The 14,165-nt window shown below is 44.3% G+C and overlaps 1 protein-coding gene across 2 annotated transcripts in view; it reads right to left on the reverse strand.

The window, feature by feature from the left end:
* LOC146833028 (tetratricopeptide repeat protein 39A-like) overlaps positions 1-14,165 on the reverse strand; it is a 223,920-nt gene that overhangs the window by 7,786 nt on the left and 201,969 nt on the right. For both annotated transcript variants that reach the window (XM_085600625.1, XM_085600622.1), the window contains exons 11-15: positions 12,140-12,199; positions 11,384-11,545; positions 10,103-10,194; positions 9,030-9,150; positions 8,824-8,935 (exon numbers count right to left, since the gene is read on the reverse strand). In XM_085600625.1, the coding sequence (XP_085456751.1) occupies positions 8,824-8,935; positions 9,030-9,150; positions 10,103-10,194; positions 11,384-11,545; positions 12,140-12,199 (547 nt within the window). The remainder of the gene's footprint in view (positions 1-8,823; positions 8,936-9,029; positions 9,151-10,102; positions 10,195-11,383; positions 11,546-12,139; positions 12,200-14,165) is intronic.

The following is a 14,165-nucleotide window of genomic DNA, read 5'->3' on the forward strand; positions in this document are numbered from 1 at the left end:
AATAAAATATATACATAATAGTCATACAAAACATTACACAATAGGCTACTATGGACAGCAAAGTCACTACATTAGCCTATCTTAGTCCTTCTGTAAAAAGAACCAAATGTGGAACACAGTCAATCAGGCTGCAGCACCCTCTTAGAACACTCTACAGAGAGGCAAACCCTCAGATTTTCGTAGCACAAGTGACAGTAAGTATGTAATAGCAATAAGGTGAGCCTCTCCGGGGAGGAGGGTGGGTCGCATGTGAATCTATGAAAGATACCAATACTGGATAACTGACGTTACAGGTAAGTAACTCGTTTTCTTATCCAGTATTCGGGTATCTTTCGTAGATTCACATGCTTAGAATCAGAATAGTTAGCAGTAAAAAATCCTTAGCTGTATAGCGGATGGTGGGTATCATAAGAAAACAATAGATACCTCGTAATACCAATACAGAAATGCAATACAACATTCTAACCCAAATAAGGGAAAGCATTATATACATACGTATATATGTATATATATGTGAGAAGCACAGTATGAAAAACAGAAAGAAACAATACACCATGTATATGTTAACATGTAATGATAAAATCACCTCCTTACAGAGGCTTACCTTATTTAATAAGGTTTCGCAACACTGCTTGACCCACAGCTGTTCAGCTTCTGTCGCCAGACCGAGACAGTAATGCCGTGTAAAAGTGTGCACATTTTTCCAGGTCGCAGCACGGCAAATATTCTCCAAAGGTACTCCGGCAAAAAGAGCAGTAGATAAGGACACTGCCCTTGTGGAGTGAGCCTTGAGTTTCATAGATAAAGGATGTCCAGCTTTAGAATAGCAGAATTGGATAGTAGATGCAATCCACCTTGCAATGGTGGATTTCGTAACAGCTGTTCCTGGCTTTTGACCACCATAAGAAACAAACAATTGATCAGACTTTCCGATGGACACAGTACGTGAAATATAGAATTTCAGACACCTTTTAACATCCAAGGTATGCAAAGTCTTTTCAGCAGAGGAAGACGGATTGGGAAAAAAAGAACGCAGTATAACAGGCTCATTAAGATGGAATGTAGAGGGAACCTGCGGAATAAACGTTGGATTAGTTCTGAGGAGGACATAATCATTGGTGAATTTCAAATAAGGTTGTTTGATAGGGAAAGCCTGGATTTCACTAACTCTCCGAGCAGAGGTGAGTGCCACTGAAAGTGCCGTTTTCCAAGAGAGGTACTTGAGGTCAGCTTTGTGAAGAGACTCAAATGGATGCTTCATGAGCTGTTGTAACACCAGATTAAGCCTCCATTCTGGAGGAGGAGCTCTGACGGGTGGAAAAGTTCTGAAAAGCCCCTTTATAAATTGTTTGATCAAGCGATTAGAGCAAAGGGATGCAGCTCCTGCAGAACTTCTGTAGGTCGATATGGCCGCTAAATGTAGCTTAACAGACGTAAACCTTAGGCCAGACTTAGATAACGAAAGAAGATAAGGCAGAACTTTATCTGGAGAACATCGTAAAGGATGTATATCCCTATCACTGCACCAAGAACAGAATCGTTTACATTTCAAAGCATAAGTCTTTAAATTAGAAGGAACTCTTGCCTTAGCAAGAATATCTCTACAATCCTGAGGTAAATCTATCTCCTTGAATTCTGTGAATCCAGAAACCATGCATGAAGATGCAATTGGACTGGACGAGGATGAAGAATCTGGCCTTGCTCATTTATAACAGGGTCGGAACTGCAGGAAGGCGGTATGGTCTGCGTTTGGACAGTAGGAGAAGCTCCGTAAACCAATGCTGACGTGGCCACCGCGGAGCAGTGAGGATCATGCAACATGGTTCCATTTTGAGCTTGCGCAGAAGACTTGGGAGCTATCGAAAGGGGGGAAATGCATAAGCAAAGATCACTGTCCATCTCATCATGAAGGCGTTCCCCCACGAGCCCTTCTCTGGTTCCCAACTGGCAAAGAATGGGCACTTCAATTGTTTTTGGAGGCAAAGAGATCTAGATTTGGTTTGCCCCACATCCGAAATATGTATTCCACCACTGATTGATCCAACTTCCGTTCGTGACAGGACTTCGAAGTCCTGCTCAGAGTGTCCGCTAGAGTTTTGTGAATTCCCGGCAAATGTTCCACCTTTATCGTGATGTTGTGAGGAAGCAGCCATTCCCAAATGCTTAGAGCTTCTTGAGACAGTATGTGTGAACGGGTATCTCCTTGCTTGTTTAAGTAATGCATGCAAGTGGTGTTGCCGGTTCTGATGAGAACTGTTGACCCTTGAAGCCTTGGGAGAAAGGACTGCAATGCCAGGAAAATGGCTCGAAGCTCTAGGAAATTGATATGCATATTTGGCATCGCAGCGGACCACTTTCCTCGTATGCAAAGATCTTGAAGGTGTGCACCCCACCCTTCTAGGGAGGCATCTGTAGTGAGAATGAACTCCAGCACAGAAGGAAGAAAAGTGAGCCCGATTGAGACATTCTTGGAGCGCAGCCACCAAAACAGTGCTTCCCGCATAATTGGAGTTAATTTCACTAGGTCGTCGAATGACCCCAAGATCTGTAGCCATTGGCTGTCTAGTTCCTCTTGGATCAGCCTCATCCTTAGACGGGTGTGAGGTACCAACAGAATTGCTGAGGATAGTATTCCCAGGAATGATTTGATGAGTCTCACAGAAGCGAACCTTCTTTTTAGGAGTTCTGATGCCAGAGAAATGAGACGTGATTGTCTTTCTTTGGACAAGAATGCCTTGTCCTGGATAGTATCCAACACTGCCCCTAGAAATTGAATCCTTTCAGAAGGACAAAGAACTGATTTTTGAATGTTGAGGGACAGTCCCAGGGATTGAAATAGTTGAAGGCATGTGGACATTGCTCGAGAAGCCTGACGAAAAGAAGGAGCCTTTATTAGCCAGTCCTCCAGATAAGGAAAAAGTTGTATGCCTTGAAGTTGAGATGAGCTGCTACCGGAGCCAGAAATTTCGTAAAGACTCTATGGGCTGAATTTAGACCGAAGGGGAGGACTTTGAATTGAAAATGAGCACCTGCCACAGTGAAACGAAGGAATTTCCGATGTTTAGGGTGAATGAGGATGTGGAAGTATGCATCCTGGAGATCCAATGTTGTCATGAAATCTGCATGATCCAGAAGCTGAAGGATTTCTTGAAGCGTGACCATGCGAAAGGATTTCTTTTGAAGATACTTGTTCTGCTTTTTTAAATCCAGGATAAGTCTCGATTCCCCGGACTTTTTCTTTATTAGAAAAAAGCTGGAATAAAACCCTTTACACACCTGAGAGCGAGGCACTCTATCGCTCCTTTTGAGAGCATGGTTTTTGATTCCTTCTTGAGAAGAGCAAGATGTGGAGGATGTTTCTTTAAAGGTGGGTGAGGAGGAGGGATACTGACAAATTCCAGGGTATGCCCAAATTTGAGAATATCCAAGACCCACTTGTCTGTGGTCAATCTTTTTCAATGGTTGAGATGTCGGGATACATTTGGAATCCCGTAAATAAGGTGTGGCAGAGCTGCTGCAGGTGCTAAGAAGTCATCACTGTTTTCTAGCAGAATTCCTGCCTTGAGGCTGTCGTCTTCTATCCTGCTGTCTATAAGCGGCGGCCGGAGGGTTTCTGTAGGACTGCTGCTGTTGCCGCTGTTGATAGTTATGTCTTCCCTGATTGCCTTGGTACTGGTATCTTTGATAGCCACCATGAAAGGAATACGATCCTCTGCCCCTAGATCCCTGAAAAGGAGTCTTCCTATATTGTAAGGTACCAAGGGCTCTTGCAGTGCCAGTTTTTTTTTTTATGTCATGCAGTGCCTCATCTATGTGTTTTCCAAATAACATATCACCATCGAATGGCATGTCCAAAATCTTTGTTTGGATCTCAGGGCGAAAGGTGGTAGATTTCAACCATCCCTGACGTCTGAGGACTGCTGCTCCAGCTAGTTGACGAAAGCCCAAGGAGGCTAGGTCCATAAAAATATCAATTATTTCGGATGCAGCCCTTTCTCCTTCAAGAAGAATTTTTCTTGCCTCCTGCTTCTTGTCATCAGGTAAGTAATCGTGATATGGAGCAATGTCCGACCATAATTTGCGGTCATATCTCCTTAGAATCGCCAGGGAGTTTGTAGCACGAACTGAAGCACCCGCCATGGTGGTAAATCGCTTACCAATGTTATCAAGGCGCCTCCCATCCTTATCCGGCGGTGCTGTAACATGGATGGATGGATTCCGAGACTTACGTTGAGCAGCCTGTGAAATAACGGAATCTGGTCTAGGATGTCCAGACAGGCAAGCAGGAGCATTATCTGGTGCTTTGTACTTTTTATCGATTCTAGGAAGAATCGCAGGCACTGAAAATGGATTTTTCATTATCTTAGCTCCTTCTTCCCAGATATGATCTATTGTAGGGATAGAACGGACGGACTCCCTACTCTGGTCTTTAAAATCGTAAAGGAAACAATCTGTGTGGTTCAGAGATACAGGAAGATGAAATAGGGTTGCCGCACTCTCCATTATTGCATGAAAACCTCCAATATTGCAGGAGGGGAATCTACTGCCTGAGGAACTGGTGAAGATGGCGTAGGAATCAAGTATTCATCCCATTCATCCACAGTCGTGAGCGAATTTGGTAATTTCCCATCCTCTGCAACAGTATCGGATTCGACATCATCATCATCCTGGACTAAACGTTGTGCAGGTAAAACATCCTGAGGTTCATTAATAGGGGCAGAAGAACCTGCGATCTGCAAAACAGGAGGCGTAGTAGGTTGTGTTGGAAAAGGCGCTGCTGATGGAAAACATGCATTATAATCCCTCAACATAGCCGTCAGATCTTGCATTAAGGCAATAGGCATTTGCACCATAGGTTCCTGCTGAAATGCAGTCTCTTGAGGACCTTGTAGAGACTCACAAGGCTCATAGTACTCTTCCTCATTATCTTCATCCTGATATTTAATCCGGAGTTTAGAAGGGTTGCGTGCTGGGCTAAAAAGTCTATCATCATCTGACTCCTCAAGATAGTGACTAGGAGGCAAGGGTGAAATATGAGAAACGTCCTGATAATAGTTTCTTGAAGATGGGAACGTCGACGATAATTTTGATGTCAAAACTGGTGTAATATGTGAAAATGCAGGCCTTTTACACTTCAGCGTCGACGAGATGTACATAGACGGTGAGTCAGTACCAGTCGACGACGATGTTGTTGTCGTCGAAGCCGCTGCTGTAATCGACGGTGGACTCAGACGGGATTTGTATCGTCGTCGACAGTGGACCCGTCGACGGGAGTTGAACCGTCATCGACGGCGGAAGAGTTGATGGCGGGTGTCCCATCGACGACGAGGTAGGCGTCGACGAGAAATGACTAGTCGTCATCGTTGGTATCGTCGACGGCGATGAAGCAGGTAATGATATCATCGTCGACGGAGCGATTGTCGACGACGGGATGTTCTTCGTTGACGAAGAGGAAGCACTCACCGTCTGAGGAGATTGTCGCCGACGGTGCTTTTTTCGACGTCGACGGGATCCTGATGTTTTGAGGCAGTTTTCACTGAAATCTTTCCTTTTTCACCAGATTTCACCTCTGAAGAGAATGAAAGCTTCCCTCTTCTAGAGGAAGAGTGACCAGTCTCAGAGTGAGGCTTCTTCAAGGTCTTACTCTGTCACTCAGGGGGATTATCAGATCTATCCCTCTTCTTAGTTAGAGGGGTGGACACCTGAGGACTAACTCTGCCATCATCTCCTGAAGCGACATCAGATGTAGCCTTCAACTTCTCCAGCCAAACCAGCAATCTTCCTTCTCTGTCTTTCAAAGTCTTGGCAGGGAAGATTCTACAAATCGTGCAGTCTTTAACCTTGTGAGCTGGGTAAAGACAGTAAATACATTCCTTGTGGGGATCTTCAAAATGTAGTCTCTTCTTCCCACATGAAGAACAAGGCAAAAACAAGCTTTTCTTAGAAGAATCAGACATAGCTACTCACAAAGTTCAACCAAAGGTGAAGAAAACTGAGCAGAGCTCAGGGAGACTCCCTGTCACACGACGTGCGGTAGAAATTCTGAGGGTTTTCCTCTCTGTGGAAAGTTCTAAGAGGGTGCTGCAGCCTGATTGGCTGTGTTCCAAATTTGGTTCTTTTTACAAAAGGACTAAGATAGGCTAATGTAGTGACTTTGCTGTCCATAGTAGCCTATTGTGTAATGTTTTTTATGATTATTATGTATATATTTTATTGTACCGTGAGACTCCCCCCTCGTCGGCGGGGATGATTCTAAGCATGTGAATCTATGAAAGATACCCCAATACTGGATAAGTTCACAAAAACGTTGCAACATGTGTTCACGCACAGTGAAAGTCTCTTTGCAAAGATTAACTGGTCATTTTTCAGTTTCTTATTTCTGTATTTGGTTGTTAAACTAGTACTAATGAAGTGAAATCTTTGCCAAGACTGTGTTACCTTGCGTAAAAATGACAAAATAATTAAGTAATACTATCAAAAAATGAGCCGCATCATGCTGCATACTTTGCCTTTTCTTTCTGCATAATTTAGTCAACCCTGCTGCATACATTTGTGCTTTCCTGATGCATAATTCCAGTGACCCTGCATATAACTTCAGTCCCACCCACAGTGGTCCACAGACCGCATCACATGTCCAAACAGCCCTGGGAAGAGACATCTTTCTTCGCCTCCCCGAAGGCACAATGCAGTCCATAATGATAGAAGTTCAATTGGAGTTAAAGGGGTTTCCAATGACCTTTATTGGCTAAATGCAGTGAATTTCTTTCCATTTCTGTAAACATAGATAGACTTGTTGAGGAAGTCACACACAGCAGCCGCATTAGTTGCAATGGTGCATGATTTGGGCTATTTTAAACTATTTTTTTCGATTCTGCAGATTGACAGATTACATGCCACTATTATCAGAAGGACGGTGCTTTAGAGACATTTTCTTTCTTTTTGAGCTGACTATGGACTCTGGTGCACTGTTTTGCACACAATAATGAGACAGGAGTTGACTTCATTAGTAGTCAAACCTACATAATGAAACCCAATCACAGTTTCATGCCCGTCTGCCTCCAAATGCAGGGGCAGACGGTGCATGTGGTCTAACTGGAGCCAGTAAAAAAAATATTGCAATTTTATAGCTTTTCATTTTCAAGCAGGGTTAATTCAAATATCCAGGTTTTGCATATATTGTGGTCCAGTTGTAACAAAACCAAAGTCCATGCTTGCTTTCTTGCACAGCCATCAAACGTATATCCAGAAAGTTTGGAAGGCACCCCAAAACTCTGCAAATGGATGGGAGCATGGGGCTTGTTTTGGAGCAAGCCGAGGTGCTTGAATTTAGCCTCAGTGCATCTGGCCAATAAAGTCTAGTCCACACAATATGGTCCCTCTAAGAGGATAACTATGGGGGCTTGTGTAAAGGCATAGCTCACTGTTTTAGCTGGGCAATGTAACAAAGAAGATTCTCGTAGTAATCTTGAACTTAGCGTATTCGTGAAACAACGGTGTGGTAGCAACTGGCTCTTGCGCCTATGCATGACCAATATTTACTGAGAATGGCTAGCACTTCAACATTCTATGATGTGTGCGCGGCACGAACAACATCACCACACACTTCCTTACAAATAACAATAAACCAGTTTAACACAAAATCATTTAGACCTGTGGGTGAATTAATTCGTCGACCTAAACGTGTAACCTTGGAGCCGATATCAGCTGCCTCAGGTTGTGGCACTTTTGTATCAGTGTTCTTTGAACTGCATTTTCCCTGTGCGACATTTGCATGTGGTTTAGAAAAATTGGTATAGTAATGTTTCCTGTTGGCAAATTCACCATTACCAACCATATGACTGCAACTTCCATCTTGTGTCCTTGTGCTCAATAAATAATTGGTATGCTACATACTCTGTTTAAAGTCCACCCCTTCCCTTCTTCGGTTCATATAGCATTCCCCCCTGTTTTCTTACCCTGCCTGCATCATTAAACTTGGATTCACTATTTTAACTCCTACAAGGATTCCTTTTTTTTTTAATAGGGTTTTATATAGCGCGAACTAGACCCGAGAAATCGAGTATCAGAGCGCTTTACATAAGCACCAGTTTCGTTACAGATGGACACATTTTGTTAGGCATGGGGGTTCTCCAGGTTCAAAGTCAACCGCTCTAGCCGTAAGGCTACATGCTCTCTCCTTACTCTGACAAGACATCTAACATATATATTACATTTGATTCAACGTTAATGGTGGCCACAGTATGGTTTGCTTTTCAAGAAACGTTTAATTATGTAATTTTCAACTTTCTGTCTCCTATCGAACTCACTTTGGAACATGTGAAATCGCTCATTTCACATATGTATCAATATTAGACATAACACACAACACATTTGTCTTCCTCTAAGTAGATAAAAGGGTGTTTCTAGAGCGGTGTGGCTCTAATCGGCCAAGTCAAAGCTTGAAGGCAATCAAACAAATTTGAGTTGTTCGGAAGGGCCCACTGCTAATCCATTGTGTTTTAACCATGTGAATTCATATCCCATCCTTGTCGCCAGTGTAACAAAGGCATTTATCATTGTAATGTTGAGCTGAGTGTATTCGTGAAGAGACTGTGTCAGCAGATGGAGATACCCTGCAGTGGAAGCAACCTCGAAGGTATAACCAGCACACACACAGCACACCACAAGCTCTGGCAACATTCTATGATGGCCGCGCGATAGGAACCGCGTCACTACGCACATCTCGCACAGTCTGCTCAGTATGGCGCCACATGTCCTCCATTGGCCTCAGCTGTTTCCGCAGCATACTGAAACCGTTCCACACGTTCACATTTTTACACTTACCTGGAGAGCCCTGTAGCGCACGCTCTGTCTGGCAGAGCGTCTCCAGTGTCTCCTCCACCAGCTTTGCCTGCTTCCCCAGCACAGTGAAGCCATTCCACATGTACATCATCTCCTGTGGAGTAAAAGAGTCCATGCACCATTAACATCCCAGGGAAGGAAGTGCCACTTGTACCACTGGGCGCAATCACCCAAAAATAACCTCTTACCAGAGCCGGCACCGGGAGCCGCACTGGGTGGCTGTCCTTGTATCGTCTTGCTTTCCGGATGGCAAACTTCTCTGTCGGAGGTGACTTCCCGGCAATCCTCTGCTTCAGAGATGGCACAAGTCTAAACATTGAGGAGAGGACGTGTTAGTGCAGCGGAACTGACCTTTTCTGATAAAGCAGCATGCTACCCCGCTACTAACTTGTGAAAGCATGTAGCAGGTCAGGATTGGGGTGCACTTCCAGAACTAAGTGTTTGCACCAGTGCTGGAATGAAGAGGTTGCCGTTGCCAGTGTTGATATGTACTGAGAGGGATGTGAGTGGATGCCAGTGCTTGAAGTGAGGGCATGGACTAAGGGGAGTTGGCACAGCTGGACGCTTAGCGGCTGATTTACAAGCCCCCAGCAACACTTTTGTGCCGCAGTTGCTTAGCTTTTGTGATGCAACGGCGGCATAACCAATGCGGCCAATTTACAACGTGACGCATCAAGGGAGATGCGTCAAGTTGTAAAGCTCTGCATCACATTATACCTGTGTCAGGTATAATGTATGCAGGGTGGGCGTTCCAATGCAGGAAAGCCTCATAAAAGTGACACAGTGAAATCTACAAAATTTCACTGCACCTCTTCTAGGACGCCACTGCATCAAAACCTTATGCCTGCTTGAAGCAGGCGTAAGGAGTGATAAAGTACAATAAGTATTGGCCTCAACATGCATTGCTGGAGTTGCATCGTGCTTGCGACACAATTCCAGCAATGCGTAACGTTTGGGCCAACAGATGCATCAGAATTTCTGACGCATTTGTCAATTCTTGCGCCATGGTACACCATATTGTAAATACGCGGCATCCATGGTGGCGCAATGGTATCGCAAGTTGGCGCTGGGAAACTGACACATCTCTACAGATGCATCAGTTTCTTGTAAATCTGCCATTTAGTTCGTACAGTTTTTTGTGAAACACCGAATGGAGTGAGCAAACTGCTCCCTAAACAGTAATCACATGGTCTTCCCTGATAGCAACACTTGTTGAATTTGGTAGTGGCAGGAGATTTTTAGCACATTGTCGCCACAGTACCTGAAGAGCTCCACTTCCTGCTCCCCAAAGGGGCGGGTTTCCTCAAGGGGCAGCATGCTCAGGAAGGCGGCCTTCATATAAACGTACATTGCCTGAGGAGGGAAAAGAGGAAAGCATTGCTAGAGCTGTTAACCAGTAACACAATTAAGCAAGGCAGAAACGCTGCAGTAACTCCGGACACTCTGTAAGCAAAGTCTATGGAGTCCAAAACACTCAACAGCACCACAGTGACAAGCATGTATGGCAAGTAATCATGCTGGGTACAGCGGTCTCCAAAAACAGTGACCACCTCCTTGCACCAAGCGCTCTACTCATCAACAACCAGCACAAATATCCAGATGACGAAGCATGCATTAGCTGCAGAGAGGCACATACGGTCTTCGTCCTCTAACTTTTATGAGAATCCTATCTGGATATCGGGGGGTTTGGGATATTTTACCAAACCTCATGTGAATGGGCTACAAGGTGCCCTGCCACATATCCAAATCTGGACAACCAACTTGGTGCCCAGGTAACTTATCGTAGGGCCCCCATTCCAGAGAGGCCACACTTATGATTTACACTGGATTATAACCAGATGCCATTTACTTACGGACATATATTCATTTTCTTTTGTCCTGATGAAGACCCGTGGTGATGCTAGATATGAGCCCAAAACTTAATAGGGTCAAAACGTTGACGATTACTACAGGTACTCCATATTGCGATCAAGCATATCACACATCCTAGCAATAAGGACATAAGCTTGAATCTATTTGAACTAACCCTGGACCCCATCATTTAATTTCTTGTTTTGTACTGTTGTGTAACATATGTAATGTTTAAATGTTTGTATTTGTGACACTCTGCACCCACTGTATATTTTGTACCCACTTGTTGCTTGTGCACTCTTCGTATATTGAAACCAAAGGCCCCGTGGGCTAGTGTAAGCACTCATGGTATATGAATATTAATATACCTCCTGATTCTTTACTGGTTTCTGGGGTCATTGACTCGTTATATACTTACATTGGTGGAGTCATCTATTTATAAAAAAAAAAATTAAAGTGCCAAAGAGGTGGTGAGCCCAAATTAAATAACGAACTAAGTGTATTAGAGTGAAATACCCTACAGAACCAATTGTTTCTTATACCAATTGACTTCCCAGGTTCTGGGGGATACGGGGTCACCCCATTTGCTTTAACAACTGCGCTACATGCTGCAGAGGCCGCCACCCCCAAATCTGTCTTTCACACTCCTGGCCCGCTAACTGCTGCTCAGTCCACCCTGACAAGCCTTTACCTTGGACCAGCGGCTCTCCTTGCTCAGAAGGTCTGCATAAAAGTAGGCCATTTTCCACATCCCCTTATATGCAAAGCACCACATCAGTTCCCAGTAGCACATGTGGTGAAACTGCTTCCATGCCTGCTGGGCAGCACATCCTTCCTCAAAGAGAGCAATGGCCTAGTGTGAGACAGAGATTGTCATTGTTAAGCCTGAGAAATATCATAAAGACAACAGAGTCCGAAAGCAACACTAAAACAAAAAGAATGCCAAGATAAAGCTAGAGAGAAAGCCCAGTGAACAAAAGCCAGAATCAACCGACATTAAATCACATACAATAAAAGGAAATAAGGCTAGATTAGTCCAGAGAAGGCACAGAGGAAGAAAACTAGGATTAACCAAAAACAAACAGAATGAATATAATCTAACAAGATTATATGTTCATAATAAATCCACAAAACCTCTGAGACCCTATTTGAAGCAGGTCTATTGTGTCCCTCATAATTTGGGGACATTTTAGTAGAAATCAAATATGCTGCAATAAAATATACTTAAATATACTGCAATATTACAAGAAAGTGTTCCAGCAACAGCTACCAATGAAAAAGTAGGTATGAACCAGAAAGGAAGAAGGAAGAAAGAGAACAAGCGTTACTTATAAAGACACCAAACCACATGAACAAGATGAATCGTGAGCATGCAAGAGTGCGTGGACTGTATCCATTCCAGCCTTCAGGAGCTCGTAGTTTATTTATTTTTGGGAAGAGCTCTCACCTCATCAATGTTGCCTTTTATCTCTTCTATTCTCCCAGCGAAGAACAGGAAAATAGCGCTCTGAAAGGGGGTGAGACAAGGTCCATTAAGTACAGCCAATAATCTTACCATACAGAGATCATTGCAAAGACCATCACCAACGATGTGCAGAAAACAGATTCTGGCATCCTGCTTAACACTTACATTGTGCCATTTTATTGGCAACCCTCAGAAATTTTGACAAGGTTGAGATGTCTAAAAAAAATAATTCAAAAGCCTGGGAGTAGGCACAGACTCCATGTTGTACACAGGGTCACAAACTAATAAAGCAATCCCAGGTGCTTTAAAATATCCCCCAAAAAAGTATTCTGTCCGGAATTTCAATCAGAAGTATATAGAAGTATATATTAGCCAAATTGGATTGCTGGAATACTCTTTGCGGAGAAATTAACAACTTCTTCATCTGGAAAAAAAGTCGTTTTGCAAAACCCATTACATGAAATCTACATTAAAAACACCTCATTGCCAATCTATTAGCCAACAGTGCCTGACAGCTGTCCACAAAATACTCTAAAATAAAAATTGGTAATATCTGTATATGTCAGTCATGGTTCAGATCTTTAGGAAGAAGTTACTTATATATATGGCATTTAGAATCACTGCTAGAAACATTTCTCTTTAGACAAGGCTAAACTGGACGAAGGTAGGGTGGTGTATGGAATGGACGCCTCCAGCTGCGAGCTCCATATGTGGCTCCCATACTTTAGTGCCAGGAGCACTGTGATTGGTTCTTTTTTAACCATGATTGTAGGAGAGTGGCATCGACTGCATAGTTGCCCCCAACTTTTTGCTGATGTTTTGACTGTTTTCTGACTCTAGCCAGGCTGTGGCCCTGCTATCCAGGACCCCAGCCTATCTGCTTCCTCTCTAAACTAATGTGAGTATCCTAGGTACAAACCAATTGGATACTGAGGACACCCTATTAGCCCCTTGTAGATGGTACCCTAGGTACCCAGGGCATGGGTCCCTCAGAGGCCTACCAGGGGCTGCAGCACTCATTGTGCCACCCCTGGGACAGCCATACAAACTGACACCACCAGACCACTACTGTAGTCTGGGTAAGGTGGTGCTTGCACCCCTTACAGGGATATAGGTATCCTGTATCCCACTTAAATACAACACATATATCCTCATAGGTCACCCCTAAGGCAGGCCTTGCTAATCCTACAAGGCAGGGTGCTGAGATATATGTGAGGGGGAACCCCTACCTGAGTAGGGCCCCTCTGCAACCTTCGTTAAAACTATTGCTGGGTTGTTTGTAGTGCAGCCATACCATATACTCTTAACCGCATTATTGCTAGAGGGATGATATGGTAAAAGCAGCAGATTTTAGACACCAATTTAAAAGTGCACAAGTAGTACAAAATGGATGCTACCCGCCACCCACACGACTCTGGCTGCCTGTTGCTGGGCAGAACTCCAGCCACGGCAGCTGGACAATAGGGATCTTGTTGCAGGGAGGTGTTCCCAGACAGACTATGTGGATTGGAACTGGGTGGGTGCACCATAGGATGTCTTTCAAACTTGCATGTAGGCTTCTCCAGTGCCTACTTCTGCATACACCGCCTCAAACCGGTTCAGGGGCATCCTGTCCCCTGCCCAGACGGGAAAACACACAAAGAGGAGAGGGTGTAGCCACCCTTTCCCGCCTGAACTCTCATTGGTGGGCTCTGATTCAGACACTCCCCTAATATCTGGATAAAGGTGGGTGCAGGGTCCCAAGAGCCTCAGATTAATCTTGGACTTCAAAGACTTGAACCTTTGACGAGCTGCCGCACAGCTGAATGAAGAAATCTCCCTTGGGGTAAAGAAGTTACCCCCCTGCTTGGCAGGCACCTGAAACTCTGCAAGTGACCCAGTTGGAACTCCGCTGCTCCTACGGACATCGAAGACTTCTGCCTACCCTGAGGTGGATTTCCAAGCATCCTAGAGGCCAGTGAGTGTGCACAGCAAAGCTCAGCACCGTGGACCCTGTGGGTGCCGAGAT

Source organism: Triturus cristatus, chromosome 4_2 (genome assembly GCF_964204655.1).
Source record: "Triturus cristatus chromosome 4_2, aTriCri1.1, whole genome shotgun sequence".
Classification (NCBI taxonomy): Eukaryota; Metazoa; Chordata; class Amphibia; order Caudata; family Salamandridae; genus Triturus; species Triturus cristatus.